The sequence below is a fragment of the Zingiber officinale genome, chromosome 2A (assembly GCF_018446385.1).
Source record: "Zingiber officinale cultivar Zhangliang chromosome 2A, Zo_v1.1, whole genome shotgun sequence".
In the NCBI taxonomy this organism is placed as follows: Eukaryota; Viridiplantae; Streptophyta; class Magnoliopsida; order Zingiberales; family Zingiberaceae; genus Zingiber; species Zingiber officinale.
This window is the reverse complement of record NC_055988.1, coordinates 136014021-136038419: the sequence shown is the minus strand read 5'-3', so window position 1 is coordinate 136038419 and position 24399 is coordinate 136014021. Positions and strand designations below refer to the sequence as shown.

At 32.8% G+C, this 24399-nt stretch overlaps 1 protein-coding gene across 2 annotated transcripts in view; it reads left to right on the top strand.

Moving 5' to 3' along the window:
- LOC122042399 overlaps nt 1-24399 on the top strand; it is a 31846-nt gene that overhangs the window by 3646 nt on the left and 3801 nt on the right. Inside the window, exons 7-19 of one of the 2 annotated variants that reach the window (XM_042602507.1) lie at nt 5453-5504; nt 7195-7260; nt 8813-8949; nt 11326-11396; nt 11602-11796; nt 11940-11981; nt 15747-15854; nt 18366-18455; nt 18563-18638; nt 23206-23302; nt 23395-23464; nt 23592-23768; nt 23974-24096. In XM_042602507.1, coding sequence (XP_042458441.1) covers nt 5453-5504; nt 7195-7260; nt 8813-8949; nt 11326-11396; nt 11602-11796; nt 11940-11981; nt 15747-15854; nt 18366-18455; nt 18563-18638; nt 23206-23302; nt 23395-23464; nt 23592-23768; nt 23974-24096 — 1304 coding nt within the window. The remainder of the gene's footprint in view (nt 1-5452; nt 5505-7194; nt 7261-8812; nt 8950-11325; nt 11397-11601; nt 11797-11939; nt 11982-15746; nt 15855-18365; nt 18456-18562; nt 18639-23205; nt 23303-23394; nt 23465-23591; nt 23769-23973; nt 24097-24399) is intronic. The other variant, XM_042602508.1, reaches the window with a different exon arrangement.

The window sequence follows — 24399 nt, the reverse complement described above, 5'->3', positions numbered from 1 at the left end:
TCATTAGTCTTTCAGGCATAAATCGAAATTGATTTTAGTTATCTTATTCTCCTTAATCATTTTTCTATCATTCTTTTTCAAAATTTCATGGAATAACTCATTGGCTTAACACCTCCATAGTTTGCACAATTTTATATGTTTCATTTGTTTTTATACAAGGGCCTATAGTGCATACCTTCCATTGATTAGACACTTTCTTCATTTTTTAATATCTGGTTGAATACCTTTGTAAGTCATTCAACACCATACTTTTTTAAGCACTTCTATACTTCTATTGGAATATCATCTGGTTCAACTGTTTTTCCATTTTGCATCCCATTTAATACTGAATTCTACAATAAACATTTAAATTTCGATATTCCTCTGAATTACTTAAATTTTCTAAGCTAAGTTAGTCACCTGAACTTTCATTAAAAAGTTGATGAAAATACTTTTCCATTGCTTCTTTATTTCCTCATCCTTTACTAGTATGCTATTAAATTCATCTTTAATCCATTTCTCAATTTAGCTATTTTATAGATGCCCTTTTTCTCTTCTTTTGTATCAAGTTGTCAATACAAGCATTCGAAAGCATCATTCTTATTGCCTTTTTTTATCTCTTTCTCAGTTACTAAATATTATTATTTTTTAAAAAGTTTATAGGTTATTTGTTTATGTCACTTTCTCTTGTACTTCCTCATTCTAATATAAAAATTCTTTATTTAGTGGTGCCACTGAGTAGGTTCTTTACCATCATTTTCAAATTTGATGCCATTTTATCCTATGTTGTATTCGAATATCTATGTATTTCTCCTAATACTTGTGTTTCTATCCTTTATTTAGGGATACTTTGCTTTTAATTCTTTAACTTCCACTATTTGATCATAGGATTCATACACATTTTTCTTCTACTAATACTACGCTTGAGGTGCACATCGAATACTACTAACTTATATTGGGTGATTAAGTTTTCTCTAGGGATGACCTCACAATTTTTATATATATTTTTTTGACCAAAGTCAATTTGCGATTTATTTTCCCCATTTTTGAATGTGACCAAGTATTATTCACTCTTGAAAAAATATATTAGTTATTATAAGTTCATATGCTATTACGAAATCTAATATGACTTTTTTTTCTTCATTTCTTGTTCTAAAATCATAGCTCACATGCACCATATCATATTTCTTATTTTTACCCTTACATACTCGTTTATATCTCCTATTAAACCCATCTCATTTTTGTACTATCTCATCTAGGCCTTCCTAAAATTTATGTTTGGTGTTTTCATCTAACTCTATTTGAGGTGCATATATGTTAATTACATTAATAATTTCTTTTACCACCACTACCAGTGAGGGTTCCTACATTCCGTTCAAAGCTAAGATAATAAGTATTCTAATGTTTCTTATCCAACCAGGGTGTGAGAAACACTACACCAAGTTCTCATGTAGCAGTCCTTGTTGAAATGCTAGTAGCATAAACATAGAGTGAGGTGAATATCTAATTAGATACACGAGAAGAAAAAAAGGGGGGCATGATAGGGGTTGTTGAGAATCTCTTGACGACGCTAGGTGCGCTATGTGAAACATGCGGTGATGAGTTGACGCTAGGAGGGGATGATTGATGTCTAGAGTACATGAGGGAATAGGCATGGGCTTTCTTTTGGGAGGGTGAATGAGTGTTTAGAGTACAGGGGTTCAATATTTACAAAAGCAATGCATAAGATCCTAAAGAGAATTGGATGAGATAAACCAAAATTTTGATATGCTTGTAAAAAAAGTGATATTGGAGAATGAAAACTTATGACTCTAAAGGGCATACATTTTTCTCCATAGACAGGCTATATTAGAACTGCTACATCCTAAAAATATTTTGGAACATGCATAGTAAATATTAAGGCCTTGGTTTCTACAAAGGGAAAAAACAACTAGGGATATAAAGTAGGAAAAAAACTCTCTGCAAAATAATTGTAAAATATTTTTTGTTTGACTCTTTCCTTGCAGGAAGAAAAGAGGAGAGGAAATTTAAGTTTAAATTTAAAACATTATATGTTAAATAAAAATATGAAAATATTATTAAAAAAATATATTTGAAAAAGAACAAATATTCAAAATTTTTAATGTTAGATTTGAGCTCTATTGCAAGTGGAAGTAAGGGTTCCATCCAAATCAGATTGAAGCAATATAATGTAAATCTATTTTTTGCTCCTTTTTTCTGTCAAATGAAATAGAGGGTAAGCGCATTCTGGAAAAAAAAATTTATAGCAACTTATTTTCTTTTGGATTTCCTTCCGTCATGGGAATCACCCCTAAAGCTCTAGCAATTTAAGAAGGTAGCAATTTTTCTCGTTTTGTCGCACCATTTTATTGAGGATGAGATAGATTCTTTTCCATTGTCAATTCTCAAGGTATGTAGGTGTGGAATTGATTTTCTTTATGATTCAATGATTTTATCGTTTGAGACTTTTCTTTTACAAGGTAGACCTTGCAGACCCTAGTGTGGTTATCAATAAACGGTATGAACCTTTGACTACCTGAGATTTTTGATATGAGAAAGGATGAGACTCTATATAGTTTAACTGACGATGCTATATGCCTGTGTTACCTAACTGATAAATTTCATAATAAATGGATTTGGAAACGAATGCTTTAGATAATGGATTGGAGTGGCTTATTCTAGAGTCCCACGGTGTTATTTTATCATTATTGGAAACACAAAAGGAGTTATTCTAAAGCATTATATATTTTTTTTTCATTCAAGCATCATGCTTAAATAGTAGAGTAAACCATCTTGTCCAATCATCTCCTGAAATAAAGCCCCTCAATTTCACAACAAATTGCAAAGAAAGTAGTAGTGTAATTATGTTTGAGTCACCTTGCTAATAGAAATCAAATTACAGGCTAAATTTGGTATGTGCATCATAATATGAAGAGCAATTGTTTTAGACAGTTCTATTTAACTATTTACAGCAATAGCAAAGAATGTTCCATCTGTTATTTTAAGAATTCCCATGACAAGCGGGATAAAAGTATAATAGCAATGGGATACTTGTCAATGAAGCTTGTGCAATTGTTCTACTTGGGTCTTATTCAGAAAGACTCATTGCTTGGTTCCTTGATCTGTTTTCTAACTTATTTCTGTAATATGTAATGACAAATATTCATGAAAGGATCGTGAAACCACTATAGATGGGCGAGATTCGAGCGCATACACATTGTTGCATGAGCTCAAATTCTGCATCACTGAACTCATCATCATGTGGGTTCAACAGGAGAAGGAAAAAATTTAATATGAAAAGAGGCGCAAGACTCTGATACCATGAAACTAGTTTTTGGAAAATGATTTTATTTTCATAATCATTACAGAAATAGAATTACAATATATATACACATACACAATGGAAATACCATCTGTCTTATAAAGAAAAAGTAATTAAGAAACTAAATAATTTTGAGTTTTTACTTTTGAAAATGTCAGAAACAAAAACAACTACCATCTCCTACATATCAAGCATCTATAGTGATCTGTGTGAATCTACTTGCTTCTGGTGAGGCCTGCTCCTATAACTTAAGTGCTGCATTTCATGCTATTTTGGACTAAGTTACATCATGACACTGATCTCCCATTGGATTGTTTTTTTTCCTTTACATAGCCCTACAGCCGTGTTCCATGCTGTGCGGTACTACATAGCTATGCTAGTTTTACCAATATAAGTTGTCAGTTGAGTTTTGATGGCTTGTTTACTTGTTTTCCAAACAGCCAATATTAGATAGCATGTGAGGATTGAGATACAACAAATGCATTTTGCATCTATACTGGTTGACCTTTCCTTGTGAATTTATTTTGATATCATACAGGTTGGGTTCCTATTGATGATTTTTCAGTAGGAACTCTTATTGATTGGTTGATTTTTTCATGCATTCTTCATGTAACACTTTTTGGCTTTCCTAGTTGAACAAGGATTCTCTTTGAAGCATATGGAGGTAGCTTGACGGTTTCATATTGATATAAATAGCATGAGACATCACCACAAGAACCAATATTATTGTGTTATCAAGATGTAAACCTTGGTTGAACTCAAGTTAAATCAAGTTGAATTCTCCAAATTCGTTTGAACTTATCTAGACTACACAAACATATAGTTAACTGAGTTGCAATACTAACACCATTATTATTCCCCCACAGCATTATTGTCAATCTAGCTAGTTGTGAGAAAGAAAGGAGACTGAGTTAAAGAGAAATCATCAAATAAAATTGGTTTACAATATCTTAGGTTGTAGAATCCCTATTCTATCCATATCTCTTTAGTTTGCTTTCTTAATTGGATCTTTCCAAGGGTACGAGTTTTTGACTGATAATGGGCGTGGTAGGATCAATCTACATTATCCTTACATTTAGTGGAAGCTGTTTTCTTGTACATTGGTCTTCTAGGTTGCAAAGGAGCAATCTTATCTCTGTCGCCAAGGGTCCTTTATTGGTCTTCTGAATTCAGTATTAAAATCAAATGTCAGCTTAAAGAAATAACAAACAATTATGCTATTGAGCTTAAGCTAAATATGCCTAGATATATATCTATCTATTTTACATTTGTTCTCTTCAGGTCCATATTAGTCATTTTCCTTCATATCTACCTAAGTCAGGAAACTTTAGATCTTGATTTCTTGAAGCATTTATACTCAAGATTTAAAATTTTGATCCGTGCCGAAGTTTCGCTATATGACCGGAACGATACGCTGATACTGTTTCGGTACTTTTTAAAATATAAAATATATTAATTAAAATATTTTTATTAATATTTGATCATTATAGATATTTATTATTAAGTTATATTTGAGATGTTAGTTTAAATTTTAATATGAAATGTTTGATTTTTATTGAGTAAAAGTCGATTTTGGTTAACTAAAGTCTATTAAAAAGGTTTAAGCTATATTTAATTTAGATATATTTTGAATAGTTTATAATTAAGTCCAATTTATATATAAAATAATTTAGTTTATATATTTTGATTATATTATATTTAATTTTTTTTATCTAAGAAGGGAAAAGGGTAATTATCTTTCAAGAGGTTTTTTTTCCCCTCTATTTATCTTAGGAGGTATTTTTTTTTCTCTTTGTTTATTTTGATGAAGAAAAAAAACAATGAATGAAAGAGGAAAAAAATAATAATGAAGAAAAAAGTTAATGGACAAAAGAGAAAAATTTAATAGGGTCAGCGAGGTCGCGACGACATCAGGGTTGTGGTACTAGTCAGTGGGCAGATGCCGACTGCCACGACACGATATTTACATTCTTGTTTATGCTAAAATCTAGTCTTCGTATCTAGAGACTCTACTGCATCAGGATGCATTTCTAGTTTGTAAGTTAGCTTATTCAATTCATTTAAATAGGGATTTTAGATTAATACATTCTTTATCTTTATAATCTTGTGCATGACACGTCCATCTTCTTGTTTTTTTTTTTTTTATTTCAGGGGATCGTGTGAAGTATGTTGGTGCTTCAGTTCAAATTGAAGTTGGTAACAGGTGCTTTACTAGATTTTTGACCTTATTTCATGGTACTGAAACATGTGCTAAATGTAACTTTTCTGTTCTTAATGGAATTATTTTCTGAAATAGCTACTTTGATTCTTGGTTGACATTAAATTCTTGTTGGACATTGATTAACTTGACATTTCATAGTATTTTTTCAATTCATGTTAGTTTTGATAATTTCCAAGCTTTCATTTTTATCTTTGCCTCATGAAACCAATTATATATTAGTTGCTCATCAATCTTTTGGAAAACATTTTGGTAACCTAGATGAACAGGATGTTAGAGGCAGAAAAAAGGCTTCATCTTGTATTGGAGCCTGCCTTCTTGCTCTTATGTTGGGTTTGAAGAAAACTCACATTGTTTTAGAGGATCTCAACTGCTGAAGTGTTTTCAGTTGGCCAAATAAATTAAATCTGTCTGATATAGTAGTTTTTCTGATTGAGATTACGAGTGAAAGAATACACCAGCAAGAAGTTGGAGGGATTATGTATATTTTTTGGCTTTTTATTTTTCTTTTTCCATTCTGTTCTTATAGTGGCTTTGTAAATTGGGAAAACAACTCTAGGTTTGACATGGTTGCACCAAACACCAGAAGCACTTAATGTCGAATTCTGCAATTCATATTTGGAGGTTCATATAGCATCTATAAGCGCAGGGAAACTTGCTAGTTTTATGATTGATCTTAATAGATTTTAGTTTTTCCTCTGATACTTGGCTCATATGTTTGGTTGCTGGTTGCAACTCTTGCCTTAAATTAGTTTTGACTGCTAATTTGGTTAGATAATTGTTTCATTGCCTTTATGTAAGGTTTTTATAGTTGACATCTGAATGTGAGAGACTATTAATCATTGTGAACTTCTGAAAGAATGTCAGTCTAACTACGGCATTCCTTGCTTAAAACATGATCAAGGATGCCAAGAGTATTAATCAATATATGTTGCTTGAGGCCTTAATCCATTTTCTTCTCCCGGTTTTTGCCATAATTAACACGTTGTCTTTTCTCTACTAATTTGATGTAGAAAATGTTACATGAGCATCTTTAGCATCATTTAAAACCCTTGGAAGTGAAGTTTACTTATTTAACCCTTTGTTCCCCTCCTTTGGTGCTGAATTAATACTAAAGAGTCAGGAAATTTCCTTATTGAATGTAAATAACATTCTTATATGTGTAAAGAAAAAGAGAAAGTGTTTACTTTTTTAGGGAGGATGCTGTTCTTTCATGGTAGCTAATTGTATACATGTTTGAAATGAATCACTTCTTCATGATTGTCTTTTTTTGACCAAATTTTTTGTTCCTATCAATTGGGATTGGGAATTTCAAATGCTTTTAGAAGGTTAATTCCCTCTTTCTTGTGAGTATTGCTTAAAGCTAGAGTATTTTTTTCTTTTGACATTAAGCAAACAAATAGTTACATAGATTCAAATGACATTTTGACCCACATCTATTGCTAGATAAATTGCTTATTTATGTAGTTTAGTAGGCATTTGAAAAGCTTATCCCAGATAGGTCCATATAACTGATATATTCAAATAGGCATTTTATATTGGTGCAAACTCAAATCATTTGACCTCCTTTATTTCCTAAACCAGTGTTGTTTTCTCCAACCTTTTAAATCTTCATCCTACCTCAATGAGCTACATCTTGATACAATTCTAATCCTAGCAATATATTTGATCACAGGATCATACTGGGGAAGATACCGACTTCTGATGGCTCAACAAATGCCTTTACTTTTCTTAGTGGCAGGTGGGTGCATAAGTCTTTCCTATGTAGCATAGGTTAACTTAGTCTTGATGAACCTTGTAATAGTCATGTAGTCATGTTCATACAACAATGCAACTATTGCTGACTCCTAGTAGTTTTCCAAGGTTTGCTTGTGGGAAAATGCTAAATATCTCCTTTTTCATCTTTTATTGTTGCCCTCAGTTAATCATCAACTCTTCTTTCGTGCCTTGTTATGCTGCAAAATAGTTTCCATAATTTATCAAAATTTCAGCATTTATAAATAGGATTTGAAATGGGAGTAGACGATTAAATGGAGAACTTTTGGTGTCATATCATATATGATCATTTTGTGCCCCATAGGGTAAGAACTATGAAGGGATTTTTTTTAGACATTTCTCTGCCCCTCTGTACTTTGTTTAAAGCATTGAGCTCTTATGAATTAACATAAAAAAATAGAGTAGTTATGAAATGACATCGTGGTATTGAGCTGTTATGAAAAGGTGATCTGGTATGCAAGGTACTGTAATCACTAATTTTTTGATACATATTCCTTTCATCTTTCTATCTTCTGTAGTAAATAAACAACATCAGAAGCTCATCTATCATTCCTTCTACTTACTCTATCATTCCTCAATTCCCTTTCATTTTTTTTCTATCCTCAAGTAACGTGTAGACCTAATTATCTGTAGTATGACAGGTTATTCTTTACCTCCTTTAAAGTTTCATCTTTAGAAGATGTTTGATTTGAGATTCCCCATTTTTGTTTCTGAACTTGAATATTTACTTGGACTTTTTCCTTTTTGGTTTGCACATTATGATCCACGTGTCGGTTGATTATTCACTGGGTGATTATTAGAGAAGCTATCTTGATACCCTGCAATGAAGTCCCAATGTTTTGTTGCTATAAAAAAAATTTTATTTACAACCAACTACAATTATTTAATAGAAAATTTGTTTGAGTTGATGAACATTGACATTTTTTTCATCTTATAAGAATTTGACATATGTTAATATGATCAATGTGGTGAATCAACACACAATTGTCCTTGCAGATGGTGGTGTAGCTACTATTAACAAATGAATTGAGCATTAATTTGTAGCAATTTAACTAAAAATTTGAGCAGATATAATTTTTTTCGTAGTGCTTTTCTTTTCAACGGTAAAGTTGTTGCCATGTAACCAAAAGGTCACGGGTTCGAATCCTGGAAACAACCTCTTGCAAAAAGCAGGGTAAGGCTGCGTACAATGGATCCTTCCCCGGGACCCCGCATGGCGGGAGCTTCGTGCACCGGGCTACCCTTTTTTTGCTTTTCTTTTCAAGTGAGGCTATTTTATTCAACCAGCAAAATAGGATAAATTTGTTTTCTTTATTTAAAAGCTGTATCTTAAAATTGAAGTAGCAAATGTCTATTAGGTTTGATTCTTTGTTTGAATCTGTATTCAACAATCTTGTATCCTGCAAATTGATTTTAGGATTTTTGATAATTGTGTTTTTCTCTTTCAAATTTATTTTTCTAGATTAGGATTTTGGTTTAGGCGCTATGATTTCATCTTCAACCTCTTTATCTTGCAGGCCTCTATCATCTGGACAGCGTGGAGAAGTGTTTGAGATTAATGGTGACCAAGTGGCTGTTATTCTTGACAACGCTGAACCAAATATTGATACTTCTGAGGAACCTGATGCAAAACCATCTATTTATTGGATTGACAGTATGCTTTTACTCCACTTCAATATAGTGTCTGCTTACTGATGATTATCAATTGTGCTTGCATTGTGTATAAGCATGCATCTAATTGTGGCTTTTTTTTTTCAGATTCTTTGTGCATTTATTGGTACAAAATACTCAAAAATTTCTAGATAAAGGAATACTCAAATTCCGCCACATGGTTCACATATTCCTCCTAACTGAGAATGCAGCCTTACATAACTGGGGAAACCAAGGCTGTCAAACTTTATTTTCTACCTAGAAACAGAGGCCTATTGGTTCAGAATGTAGGATTGTACTGTGTTACAAATTAATTATATTTGGCATTTATATTATTATATGCCAACTTCCAATTTTAAGTATTACTATGAACATATTCTAAATTCCATTGCATAGTTCACATATTTCTTCTAACTAAGAACACAGCCTTACATAACCGGGGAAATCAAGGCTGTCAAACTTTATTTTCTACCTAGAAACAGAGAGGCCTATTGGTTCAGAATGTAGGATTGTACAGTTTTACAAATTAATTAAATATTATAAAATTATATTTGGCATTTATATTATTATATGCCAACTTCCAATTTTAAGTATTACTATGATAATTTCAAATTACATATCAATATCACGAAGTATTGATTAAACTATTTATATATTGAAATATGAAAACAAACTACAGTTCGTTAATCATTCCATCTGTAAATAGCAAATAACAACTTTTGTAACATGAATGAAAACGATAGTAAGGATACTTCTAATTAGGAGTTAAAAGGGAATCTCAAATAAGTGATTTTTTTCATATGATAGCAAGCAATGCCAATCTTTAACATCATTAATTGAATTTATACATAGTTAAGGTTGTTGGAGCTGAGATCATAGTAGAAATGATAAGGTATTACAAATCAAATTGTATTTTCATATGACCATAGCAATGTAGTTGCTACTAGCGATCTGGATTGTGCAGGTCAGCTTGGATCCAAAGATCTCAAATTCCTAGGTCTGAATCACAATCTTGATTACCATCTTAAAAGTGAAAAAAGTCTTGTATATGAATCCCACAAGTTGTGGCTATTTGTTTACTAAACTATTAGTTTGTCTCTCCTGGTTGACATGCTTTGTCCTTGTACCTATTCACAGATTAAGCATTACTATGTTTCCTTTTGCATTTGAATTTTAACAAACATTGACTACAAACTTGAACTTGCTCTTAAAGAACAGCTCGTATGATGATTTCTGGGACTCAGTTGTTTGTGCCTAATTAATTGTTAAGTAAATATCTGTCTTTGACATCCATAAAGTGAAAATTTCTTGTCAAACTTATAAAAGTCTACTTAATAGTGTGGTTTTCCTTATGCTCCAAATAAGATCAAGTGTATGTCAAAGATAAGGGAAATCACTCTTAACCCTTCAACAGTTTGAGTGTCACTTTATATTCTCTCAAAATCATTGTAGGTTTTACTTCTGTTCTCATGTGTTTACATGTATCTTATCATCTTCCATGGAGCACGATGTTTTAAAATAATGTTAACTGTACCAACACGAGCTAAGGCATTGCACTGGTTAGACCAAGCTGATGGAGTTGGTTCAATCTCACAAGGTCCAATATCCTGCAAAAAGTTAAATTCAAATAGTTTGAGCCGAGTGGTTACATTTGAATTAAGTAATGCATAATTGAACAATTAGAACTTGTTGGAAGGTTCATTTTTATGAGTGCTGATACCTCTATTAAGTAGGTATTAGTTTAATTGTATTTTACATTCATACCCAAAGAAGTTGTGATTTACAATTTGATCCCTACATATTTGTACTTTACTCCATAATAGTTATGGACATAACACATCCTGTGAATTCAAATTTTGATGTTAATTTTTATTGGGGATGACAATTTGAGATTCATATCTGGAATCACAAGAAGGTGAAGGGGATCAAATTTTCTGGTAGCTATATCTTATCTAAAGACAATTAGGCAAATGTTTTGTCACTTAGAATTAGGATTATAATTACTATCTAAATTTTACCTGTTTGATCCATTTATAAATAAATAATTTAATTTTGTATACTTGAACCTAATGAAAATTAACTTGATGACTGAATTAGATTATGCTTTAGGATATTCTAATATCAATGAATCTCTACTTGAATTAATGCTTGGAGTGATCCACAAAAGCTTATCTGAGAGCTATAGAGAATTAGAGAGCTGGGAAAAACTAATTTGCAAATGTATAGTTTAGCAAGTTGCATATTAGGGCAGTGAAACCATTGCCTTGTAACTTGTGGCACATCCAATTCTTCAATGCATTTTGCATTATGCAATGGTATTGTTACTTAATGCACCATAGTATTGGCCAACTAAAACATTCCTTTCTCTGTTCCTTTTCAGTTCAGGATCTTGTGCGAGACACAGATACCCTGGCAGAAGACTGGTACATAGCAATGGAGGCACTTTGTGGGGTATGCTATTATTGGTTTAAACATTTTAGTTAAACTGTCCTCATTTTGTCTATGCACAGGACATGCATATCTATTTGGCTATCCTGGCACCATTTTTGTATATCATATTCTATTTATAATTTATGCTACCATTGTGGCTACAATATGTTCAGTAAGTCACTTCAGCAACTGTTAACATATTGTTACTGGCTGTATGATTTTGCAGATTTTGCCGTCTCTACAACCAATTATTGTTTACTTCTCAGACTGTTCCCAGTGGTTGTCACGGGCTGTTCCTAAGTCAAATCGAAAAGAGTTTATCAAGAAGGTGGAAGAAATGCTTCACCTAGTACCAGGCCCTGTTGTTTTCATCTGTGGTCAAAGCATAATGGAATCAGGGTCTAAGGAGAAAGAAAAGCTGGTATATTCAACTTGTGGGCATCAAGAGAACATTTTCTTCTGAAATTTATTATGATGATTATGTCTTTTGCTATTGTGAATATGTTAGGCATTCGACCTTCTTTTATATGTTCTCCTTGATGATATGCTTGGTGACTTGTGCAGGCGACAATGTTGCTCCCTGGTCTTGGTCGCATTGCTCAGCTGGTATATAACTCTTACATTGTGTTTGAAGTTAGAACTTTCTAATTCAAGTAGGCACATGGTTAACGTCTAACTTCATATAGGCAGGTTGGTCAATTATAGACGTCGTGTACCCCTATCTCTCTTTTTGAGTTGGTTATATACTATATTAAAAGCTTATGACACTTATTGCAGAACCATGATCCTTATATAATGTACACAATTCATGAGACCCCTTGTCATAACAAACCTTTTTTACAGTTCAGATCAGTTAAGATTAGCTGAACTGATTGAACTGCAAAAAGTAGCTCTAGAAATAATTTATGAGCACTGCAAACATGAGAAAGTGGAGTTACAAGAATTTTTTTAGAGAATCTCGGATCAGATAGTTTAAAGAATTATGGGCTCCATGTATAATTATCATTAAGATAAATGTAATAATAAGTTAGTTTTGATCTCCAAAAATCACTTGTAGTGCTGCTTAGAGTTCCAAGTCATTGGTGTTGCACTTGCATGGTCGCGCGCACAACTATGAATTCTACTTATTGAACAGGATCTATGATTGGCTTGTGACCCCTTAATATCAAAGGCGTCCTTTGGGCGATCTCCTAGTTCTCAAGGGGTGGAGGCAATTAGGTTGATTCATCACAGTTAGCTTAAAGGTCAGAGGATATAATGCATCAAACTTTCCACATGGGCTATCGAAGAGGGAACCCTAGGGGAGCCATTAAATCTTTAGCATCACGTTTTAGTCCTATCCCCAATTACTTAGAAAAAACAAGTCATCCATCCAGGAAGAAGGTACTAATCACCGTTTGAACAATTAGACATCCGCTTCTAGTTGCAGCAACCCAATTGAGATATATCCCTCAAATCATGTGGAGTGTAAATAATACAGATATATTATTGTAATAAAACTAATAATTTTTATGCCCAGTAGTTAATGCCATATTTGAACAGTTGGACTCCTTAAACTACAACCACACAAGAGCATACCCACTATCCATGATACCAACCATCAATGTCATGTGACTAGTGGGTTTCCACAACTATGGATATTAGCATGAGACCCACAACCTCGACATGTTAATTGCCTTGATACCTGCTTAGTCAGAAATACTATGTCAAAAAATATCAAAAATTTAAACTCTATGAGTTGCCGAATATTTTGGGTGCCTTGCCATAATTATAGGATTATGCCAAAATGACCAAAACGTATGAGTTGTGTATTAGATAAAATGTCATCTCTACATTTATGTTAATATGTACAAAACAGGGATATCAACTACTCTATACATGATCACAACTAAAAAGATTGCTAACAGTATATAAAAATACCATAGTTGGTAACTCATGCCTATTAACTATAGCAGTGGATTCATAATGTTAAAACATGATTATCATTATCTGTCAACTAATATCAGTATGAAATGTGAAATGCATTATATGCGACATAACAATCATAATGGAGACAGAACATTGGTTTCATCACATGACTGTAAATCAACAATATCCTAGTACCAATAGACCATGACAAAATTAGAACAAAAGGAAAAAAAGAACCCTAAATTTTTTTGACTTAATCCTTCATGGATCTTTTGGACCAGGTCAAGTCAAACACGACTGCACATATAACCCCTAGATTTCCTCAAATATCTGTAATCTTTCTCCTTAAGCTCACCTTGAACTCTCCCTCCATAGTTTTTCCTTCGTTACTATGGATCCATTCAGATACGGATCTAAGATAGAGCTGTCCTGGGCTCTAGCCCAGCCAAAAAAAAACTCACATAGGTATTTTATAGCCTACAACTTGGCACCAAGCAGAATTGATGTGTTCTTTCTTTTTTTTCTTTTTCTCTTGTTCATTTTGTTTTGGTGCTTTCCACCCCTTCCACACCCAAAGCCCAGCCCACCTCTAATTCTTGGACCCGCCCCTGGATTGATTTCACTAAAACATACCCCTCAACCTTCTCATCTACTGCAAAACATCAATTAACTTTCAGCAAGAAATATTTCCGCACCATGTGTGCACTGGGTAGGTCAGTTGAGTCATTAATAATAACCTTGTAAGCACATTAATATACAATAGGATTGACACATATTGTGTTTATCAGTTTATTAGAGAACTTCATTGGTTGACCACTAAACTTAAAATTTTTTAAAATAATATGTATATATCTATATACCCAAACACTTTCTCTTTGATTTTGTTCAGTTTTGTTCATTTTTTTTTGTGGTTCAGATGCTCACCTCCTTGAGATATTCAAGGTTATCGAAATAAGTGAATTTGATTGGAATATGAAAAGTCAACCGAGACCAAGTAATCAATTGGAAAATGGCAGAGAATGTCAAAAGCACTCAAAATGCTCAAATTTAGTTAAAAAGGTAGGAATTAGAGTTGTGAGAATTTGCCTGTCAGAAAATTGAGCAAGTCCAGATTGGCAAAAATGAGGAAAGATGGACACTGCATTATCTCTAACAAGAATAGAATGGATTAATAGGAAAGAGAGGAAGATAGTGTTAATCACTGGTTCTCAAACAATGTTTTAAGAAGAAAGTGAGGGAGACTAGTTAACTTGCATTGCTCACTGCTCCATGAGATTCGTTGTTTATGGAATGATTTCTTGGAGACTAGTGACAACTGACAATTACGTTTAATGAATAAATCACAAACGACAAATTACCGAACTGCGTAGGTAAGTTTCCAAAATACCTAAATCATATACCCAACTTTCAAAATGACCAAATCACGCACCCTATAGACGAACACAATGGACTTGATTCCATGTCAGTCCATTAGTCGGTTTCAGTCACATTCGAGCCAAAATTGACTAATAGACCTAGAGAGCTTGGAATGACATGAAATCAGGTCCTATATGTTTGTCAAGTTCTGCTGATTGTATCCATACTCTCAAATATTAATTTGGCACACTATATTGAGAACAATGAGTTTTTAAACACGATTCAATCTTTTTTAAAAAAATCGGTCTATTTTTTTTTAAAAAATAACCCTAATCGAGATTGGGGTAAATGAGGAGGGGTAAAATGAGTATAGGGTACGTGATTTGGTCATTTTGAAAGTTGGGTACATGATTTGGGTATTTTAAAAAGTTACCTATGCGGTTTGGTAATTTGCCGAATCACAAAAGTATGTAAAAGGGTTAATTACTTGTGTTGATTATAGCATATGAGCTGGGTTTTGTACTTTTGTATACTCTATTTGCACAAAAGGAAATGGTCTCTGTTGTATTTTGCATTAGAGTCAATGATATTAGTAAAAAGGGTAGCCCGGTACACGAAGTTTCCGTCATGCGGATTCCCGGGGAAGGATCTATTGTACGCAGCCTTACCTTGCTTTTTGCAAGAGTCAATGATATTAGTAGTTGTGTTAAAATAAATTTAATGCGAATGATACAATGAAGATTTGAAAAAAAGGTCAAAAAGGAAAATATGTATGATCTATTTTAAATATGTTTATTGAATCATCCTTTTCTTATAGCGCCTTTTGTATTTAAATTACCTATTGGCTGACACCAATCTATCTAATCTACTTGGCAAATGGTTGTTCCGGTTCATATTTGTTTGTTGTATTGTGATACCTATAATGGTTTTTATTCTGTAATCTGTGATTTAACATGATTCATACAATTATCAACCCAGAGACGATTGCAACTATGCTATAACTATTCTTTTAGTTTGGGTCTCTGCTTATTAAAGAATGGTCCTTGCACTTGTTAAATACTATGTTTGGTCATTACTAACAGTTGACATGGACTATTCTCTTTGCAGCCCCTTCCATTGAAGCGAGTAGCTGAGGGATTGGGAGTCAGCAAGTCATTGGAAGAAAAAGAAATATTCAAACTATTTACTAATGCTCTATATATCCATCCACCTGAGGTTTGTAGCTTTCTGTTATGCTTGTGCTGTGTCTTTTATTTCACAAAATAATACGAGATTCATACTAGCATTTCTAAGAGATGGTTTGGCTACCAAGATATATAGTGATATATTTAAAAGAGTAGTTAAGTTCCAGCTAATGATGTTAGACCATGGGTGGCAGTATTGGGAATCCAAAAAACTTGAATATCTTCCATATTGGATTTGTGGGATTGGAATCAATTTAAAAAAAAAATTCAAAAGCTAAGGAAACATTAAAATAACCAAGAAAAATATAAAAAAACCTAAAAATCATTTGTTAATGATTGATGGGTATATGCAAATACTATAAATTAATGAAGTTTTACTTTGCTAGCTTTATTTACACACAATTTTAATTAAATTAACTTTAAAAATTAATTTTAGTTAATTAAGTCATGTTAAATCAATTTCAAACCTAATTAACTTAATTTTAAATTTTAATCAATTTAATTCTAATTTAATCAATTTCAATTATGAAATAAAATATATTAAGTAATTTAATTTTTAAATGAAGGGAAGTCTTGACTCAACGGTAAAATTGTTGCTGTGTGACTGTGGCCGTGATTTTGAGTTTCCGAAATAACCCCTTGTAATATAGATAAGATTGCTTATAATAAACCTAATGTGGTCCGACCCTTCTTCAGATCTTATATTGGCGAGAGTTTTGTATATGGGGCTGCCCTTAATTTACTTAATTTTAATTAACTAAATCATTTCTATTTTTTAAATTAATCTAATTAAATTTAATTAATGTAACTAATTTTACTTTGTTTAATTAAATTAATTTTAATGTCGGATTAAAATAAAGGACAGCCGAGTGCACTAAGCTCCCGCCAGCGGGGTCTCGGGGAAGGATCCATTGTACGCAGTCTTACCCTGCTTTTTGCAAGAGGTTGTTTCCAGGAGTCGAACTCGTGCCCTTTTTGGTCCCATGGCAACAACTTTACCTTTGCGCCAAGGCTCCCCTTCTAATGTCGGATTAAAATAAATTAATTTAATTTATTAATATTAGTTATTTAAATTATATTTAAAATTTAGATTTATTTAATTGTAAACAAATTAATTTAAAATCTGTATGAATTTAGTTTATTAATTTCAAATTCATATGAATTTAATTTATTAATTTAAAATCAGAATTAATTAATTATTTAAAATAAATAATAATATTTAAACTATTAATTAAATTAATTAGATAAGCTAATTAATTATCAATAAACTATTAAAAATTAATTAATTTTGTAAATTATTAATAATAATTAAACCCAAATTAATTGTCTTAAATTATTAATATAGTAGACATTCTATAATATATTAATTTAAATTTTTTTATTATCAGTATGGTTAACTATTAATTTTTTATTAATACTTGGTGTGGATGGGTTGGAGTTGTGATTTCCTATCTGCACTTGCAGCAATCCTGAAGACACAAAGATGTCTCAAATTACTAGATCCCATTGAGTCATTTTTAGTTTCTGGCCTTTCTACATCCATCGAATCCCTGATCATCTTCACCTTGAACTCTATTTCTTTCAAATTCACTCGTTTTCCCTATATCTCAACTAATTCCTCTATCTTATATTAAAATTCTTACAGGCATTAAAAATAATTGACAACAATCATATAATTGTGGATATGAATTCATGTCAAGCACATGGTTGGCAGAATGTGTCAATTCGAATTTGGATTGCCTGAGTTGGATTGGTATCAGCTAATGTCGATTCACATTTGAGTGAGAAATCAAACACAAAATTTAGATTATTCATGTAGAAATTGATATTGAATTCATATTAGTAGCTACTAATTAGTTGAGATATAGGAAAAGTGATTGGATTTGAGAGAAATAGAGTTAAAGGTAAGGAAGATAAGGGATTTGATAGAGGCTGGAGGTTAAAACAATTTGATGGAGGCTAGTAACTCATGATGTCTTTGCGTCTTATGAATTGAGTATCAATTTCTCCTTGAGTAATCCAAATTTTACAAGTCTCAGCGTGTTTGATTTCTCTCTCAAAAGTGGATAGAGATCAGTTGATCCCAATCCAACTTGGTCAATCCTGATTGGGATTGACCAATTCTGCTAACCATGTGCTTGACATCAATTCATATCATATGATTGTTGTTAATTGTTTTGAATGCCTGTAAGAATTTTGATTTAAGATAGAGGATGATCTGAATTAGTGCAATACAAGTAAATTCTATTTTATGAGATAAAAATAATGGTAAAAAACTAAAAATCCATGTTATTTTCAATTATATGGTAGCCGCATTGATCTTATGTCTCCATGTCTCATGATGACAAATTTCCTTTTCTGGCAAATGATTGAAAAGTGAAATGGAAGCTGGTTGTTAACACATTTTTCCTTTATTTAGAGACACCTGATGGGATGCCACATGTGTGCTAAAATTGACACAATTTTTATACCATTATGGCTGTATAAACACACTTGCAACCTTTTGTGCTGTAGAAATATGATTCAGTTCTTTTGCTTGCAGGATGACGAACAACTTAGAATATTTAATAAGCAGATTGAAGAAGACCGAAGAATTATTTTGTCAAGGAGCAATCTTATTGAACTGCACAAGGTTGTATACACTTGCTTTTTTCTGTTTATTTTAATATGATATCCTACATTTATGAGAGGCTACATGTTGTAATTTCATAATTGTTGATGGGCTCTTTTATTCTATAGGTGCTAGGAGAGCATGAATTATCATGCATGGATCTTTTGCATGTCAAGACTGATGGTGTGCTCCTAACAAAGCAAAGTAAGACTGTACATTTCAACTAACCTCTAAAATTTTCTATCGTCCTTATGGTTGATTTCTGTATGATTTAATAAGGCTAATGTTTCTTTCATTTGATGCCATTAGACATGCCAGACATTTAATAAGATTTCTGTTCATGTTTTTTTAAAAATTATGATTTGAGTCCAATTTGCTCTTATCATGTCTATCTACTTGATCATTGATGTAGCAGGTTTATATTCATAGTTGTACTAAAAGCCTTTTATTATGCTGTTTCCCAGTTGTTAAATGTGGAATAGGGTTTCCCTAATTAGTCTCTCTTTTGCTGCTTGTACTCTGCATCTACACTCGTTATATTTGTGTTAGATGTTGACATTTGAACATTGTCACTGTGTGGTAGGTCACTACTAGGGGTGTAAACGAATCGAATCGAGCCGAATATGAAGAAAAATCTAAGACTCGAATTCAGCTCGAATTAGTTATATTCGAGTTCGAGCTCGATTTGAAGCTCAAAAAGTTTAAAATTTTTGGTTCGGATTCGGCTCGAATTAGAGCTCGGGTTCGAGTTCGGCTCGAAAGATTCGAATATGTTCGTGAGTATTCGAACTATTGCTCAAAAATAAGTACTCGAAAGGTTCAAAATTTATTTATTTAATATATAATTATATTATATTAATAAAATATTAAGGCTCGCGAATGGCTCGTGTACTATCGAACTAAAAAATTTGGGCTCGAGTTCGGCTCGAAAAAAAGTTCAAACATGTTCGAGTTCGGCTCGAATTCGATATGATAGGATACGAACAAATATTTATCGAGCCGGCTCGAAAAGCTCGTGAACTAGCTCGATTCGTTTACACCCCTAGTCACCACTGATCATGTATAATTTCTTTTAGCATAGCTGACTTCAGCCATCGTTGATCTGCCAGACACTTATATCCACATTCTTGTTAAACTCGTGTACTGAGTCTGCATAACATAAGTTTCCTCTATGTGTATAATATCTCATTTACCATTTTCAATGTACATCCTTCTAGTTTGTATATTTACAACTGGGTCCTCATCTAACATTTAAGATTTTGCGCCATTTTGATTGGCATGGGATTTAGGTGCTGAATGAAACTGTTGGCTAGTTGGCATGAAAGGATTTCCAATACAAGTCGAAATGATGTTGGTACTTGATAATACATTCCTGGTTTTGGTCAGTGTCAACTGAGACAAGAGCTTTGCCTCCAAAAGGGGCACAAATGAGGCTGTTTTGTCTATTGAATATGGATGTGGGCCCAGTTGGCGTGCAAGCATGCAGGAAAGGTGGTAGCTGTGTGGAAGAGGTTGTACCATGGAGAAAGGAAAGTTGTGTTGATGTCGTGGGTGGAAAAAGTACTGGCATTGAATGGCTTATAGGGCAACTGATATACCTGCCAAGTTGAAAAGAGATACCGAGTAAGTGAAGTGTGGGTTGGGTATTGAGGTTTGAAACTAGGTTTTGGCAATCAGTTATATTTAAAAGATATTATTTATACATGTTATATATAGCATATAAATATATTATTTAACATAGTATATTATGTATTTGTACGGATTAAACAACTTAAGAGCCTTTTTTCCACCTGAATTAATTCAGATGATACAAAGTCTTCACTTACCAATTATGCTGTTTAATAATTAGATTAACATTGACATTAGTACTATGTTGTTAATGTTTATTGTTACTTCTAACTTATTGATGAATATATATTTGTTTTATAGCATTTTACACTGTTATATTAATAGTTATGTTTTTTGTTAAAAATTGGCAACACGTGATTGAGTTTTGCTTTGAATATCTAAATGCTATAATTTTTTTGGTAATGAACAAGCTTAGTAAAATTATATTAAATAAGTAAAATACTTCAAAATTTGTCTTTGCCTGCTTTAATGTTGTTTTGCTTCTAAAAAATTCTTAAACCAATTGCCTCTTTGAATGCTATAATTTTATTTTTGGTAGTTATCAAGCTAGGTGAAAATGTGAAATGAGGTTTAAGAAGGCAAAAAACTTCAAAATTTGTCTTTGTCAAGTGTCAGCATGGTGGGATATTGACTATATCATTTCATTCCAAACGGGAACTAAAACTGCAACATAAGATGATACCATCTGACAAAATTCATCATTCATATTCTTTGTGCTCCATTTTTTATTCCATACAAACTTATTTTATTTTTCCTTTTGTTTTTTTTTCATTGATTCTGATATCACTTATTTCTCATCAATTCAATTTGATACCTTAGATTTTGGAATGCCCAATATAGTTCTCATATCAATTTTGATAACCATGATGGTAAATTTTGGTGTTTCTAAGGTAATTCAGTTTTCCAACTGATCTGTATTACCTCTTTAAATTAAATGATGACCTTGCATTATGATGCATGGGACTACAACTGACTTCCCGACAAGCGCATGCCCTCGGAGAAAAACTCCTCCCATCTCCTAGTCATTTGGCGGTCTGTTATAAGTCGATCCCGTGATTTACCTCCCTTCACATAACTTAACCCGGGGACGGGCTATGAGGAGCACCTGAGGTGAGCGTAATCACATTTTGCTACAATGGGACTAACTTAGACCCTAACATCTTAGCTTTCTCAAACCCATGAAGCACATATTTTTATTGTTGAATAGAAATATCTTCCCTTGAACAACAACCTCTATGTTAAGGAAATTCTTTAGGAGCACGTTAAGACAAATCATACAAATCATGTTAGGATAGAGTAGTCATCAATCATTAAAGGTTATAAAATATTTAAAATCAAGTTTTGAGTAGATGTGACTTGGATCCCAAATATTAGAATGCTCTAAAAAAGCATGCTTCTTAACATATTTTTCTAATTGACTACACTCAAGAAGTTAAGATTGTCTTTTTAAAGTTCTGTAGACATGGACAACCTAGATGACTATTTAATTGAGTGGAGACAATTCAATAACAAGAGGGTACAACCATCTCTTAGAATTAGAACCCCCAAGACTCATGCCCTATGTTGATCAGCCATCAAATCCTGAATGGAAATATAATTGTCTGTAAATGTCATTGGACAGTTCAATGGTATTGTGAGTTTACTTACTAGCGATAGATTCAAAGGAAAATTCAGCATATCAAAATACAAGGGAAAGTGATAAAGATAGAGCAATTGAAACCCACCCAATGCTATGACCAAGAAGTTTTACTGCACATATGGACACTGCACACCTCAGTGAGAGATGAAGCATTCAGCCACCTGTTATTACTTGACAGTTATTTCTCGTTTAACAGAGTAGATCCACTATAAATGCATCCACATTGTTGTGATTTATTGGTCTTCTATGTTTAATCATCCCAGATTATTTGCAGGCACATATATCTTGTTGCTTATAAGCAAGATATGTTTGTTAGATTGATACCAGCCATTGCTTGCACTGATACAATTCAATGGGATCCTGTATTATATTAGGTCATGCCAACTGGAATCTCTTAAAATAGTAGTAAAAACAGTAAAATGAACAATATGGAGTCTTTCTTGCAAAAAACATGTAGTAGTTTTGAGCATGGTAAACACAATCAGATGATTCAGTGTTTGAATTATCCAATTTGATTCATCTTATATAAATTCGAACCCCATGTCCGAATCAGAATCAACCAGGAATCAGTCCAATTCAGTTCTAGTTTGACTGATACAGTTCGATGATAGCTGATTCATGATACAGGATGTAAATTCAGTGATTTTGTGCTAAGAAATTTGTTTGTGTTTTGTATTCAATGAAATGCCCTCTTTGTTCATTCACTTGTTCGCTGTCCTCATCAAACAACTTTGACCAACACACTTGGAGATCAACCACCGGCATCATTGATGCTGACTTTCTTTGTCGGAGACTACTACTTTATTGGCTTTTTGATAGTGTCGGGCATCCCTTGTAGTTGGCTGCCTTTCTCACACATATTTAGCAAACCACAGCATGACCAGGTACCTGCCTCACTCCAAGGACCTGCCTTAGACCAGGTACCTTTAACAAACCAGCAAATCAGCACATGCCCTTACTCCAACACTCCAATACCACTGGACATCCTCAGCATAACCAAAATACCAAAATTTATTAGATTCTAGCATCTAGATAAACATCAGACTACCAGAAAATTCAGATTCAGATTTCAATCACTATCAGGCAGGAACTAAGTTATTGTCCTGTCAAGATAACTACCAGAATATGTATTTCTGTGTCTACTCACTTCCCACTTGCTGGTAGACTTTGATTCATTTTGATAAGTGAATGATTATGTTTGATTTCACATACTTTATTATGATACTTCATTTTTTTTTATAACCCCTTTTGTCTATTTGTGGCAATCTGCTATTGTGCTTATTAGGTTAATTTCGTTGAATAGAATATTTTAATAAGTTTTAGTATTTTTTTATTTTTTGACTTATTTATGTGATTAATACGAACCTTATGTTTCACGATTTGATACGATTCACGATTTAAACCTCGATTAAATAACCTTGGTTTTAAGATGTATGTTCCTTGATTGGTATTTTTCTGATTTTTTCATCCAAAGTCTCAGTCTTTTATTTGAAATATTTGTAGAAGCTGAGAAAGTCATTGGCTGGGCTAAGAATCACTATCTATCCTCGTCTCTTCTTCCCACAGTCAAGGGTGATAGGTTGATGATACCTTCTGAAAGGTAACCGATAATTCTTATGTTTATGATTTTCCTTTATTTTTCAAGATTTTTTTTTATATTTTTTATGTGACTTTTTTCTCCTTGTGATATAGTTTGGACATTGCAATTGCAAGATTAAAGGATGAGGAGTCAATTTTCAAAAAGCACTCTCAAAGTCTAGCGGTATACATGCTATCATCGATATATTTTATTTCTCTGTTCCTTAACCAGAATGAGTAGTTCTATATCGTATTTGTTGGTTCATATTATGCATATTACTTGGTTTTCATTGCAAATATATTTGTTGCAGATAATTACCAAAGATGAATTTGAGAAAAATTTTGTGTCAGCATTAATTCCCCCAAATGAAATAGGCGTGAAATTTGATGATGTTGGTGCTCTTGAAGATGTGAAGAGGACGTTGAATGAACTTGTTTCGCTACCTATGAGGAGACCTGAACTTTTTTCTCGCGGCAATCTCTTACGGGTAATGCCCTTTCACTGGACAATATGCTTCTCTGCATTCTGTATTCTATTAGTTTATTTCCTTCTAATTTCAAAATGCTAGCATGTCTTGCCTCTCCTTTTGCCATGCAATTAAGTTACTATTGTTATTTGTTATTCTGTTTCTGTTAAATGGGCATCTTTGTGTCTTACTTATGGCCGAGTTGTAATAGCTGGTAAACTTTCAGCCATGCAAGGGAGTCTTGCTCTTTGGCCCTCCTGGAACAGGCAAAACTCTTCTTGCAAAAGCACTTGCAACTGAGGCTGGGGCAAATTTTATCAATATAACAAGTTCATCACTTACATCAAAGGTAATTAAAATTTCTTTACCTATTAAGTTTCATTTATTCCAGTTTGGTTTATAAACTACGGACTAGGTAACGCGTATTTCATGCGACACTGATCGAGAATCATATGGACTTTGTTCTGTCTTCACATCTCACTTCTACTAATGTTTCTTCACAATAATGCACAGATTTTTTTTTTGTTAACTTGAAAAGGAAAAGACAAGTTGTTCAGTTCAGGCATTAGTTTTGAAATGTTATTTTTTAAGTTTATTTATGTTCTTTGTTTGTATGCACATTTTAATTTATCTAAGTTGGTATGTTCAAAAT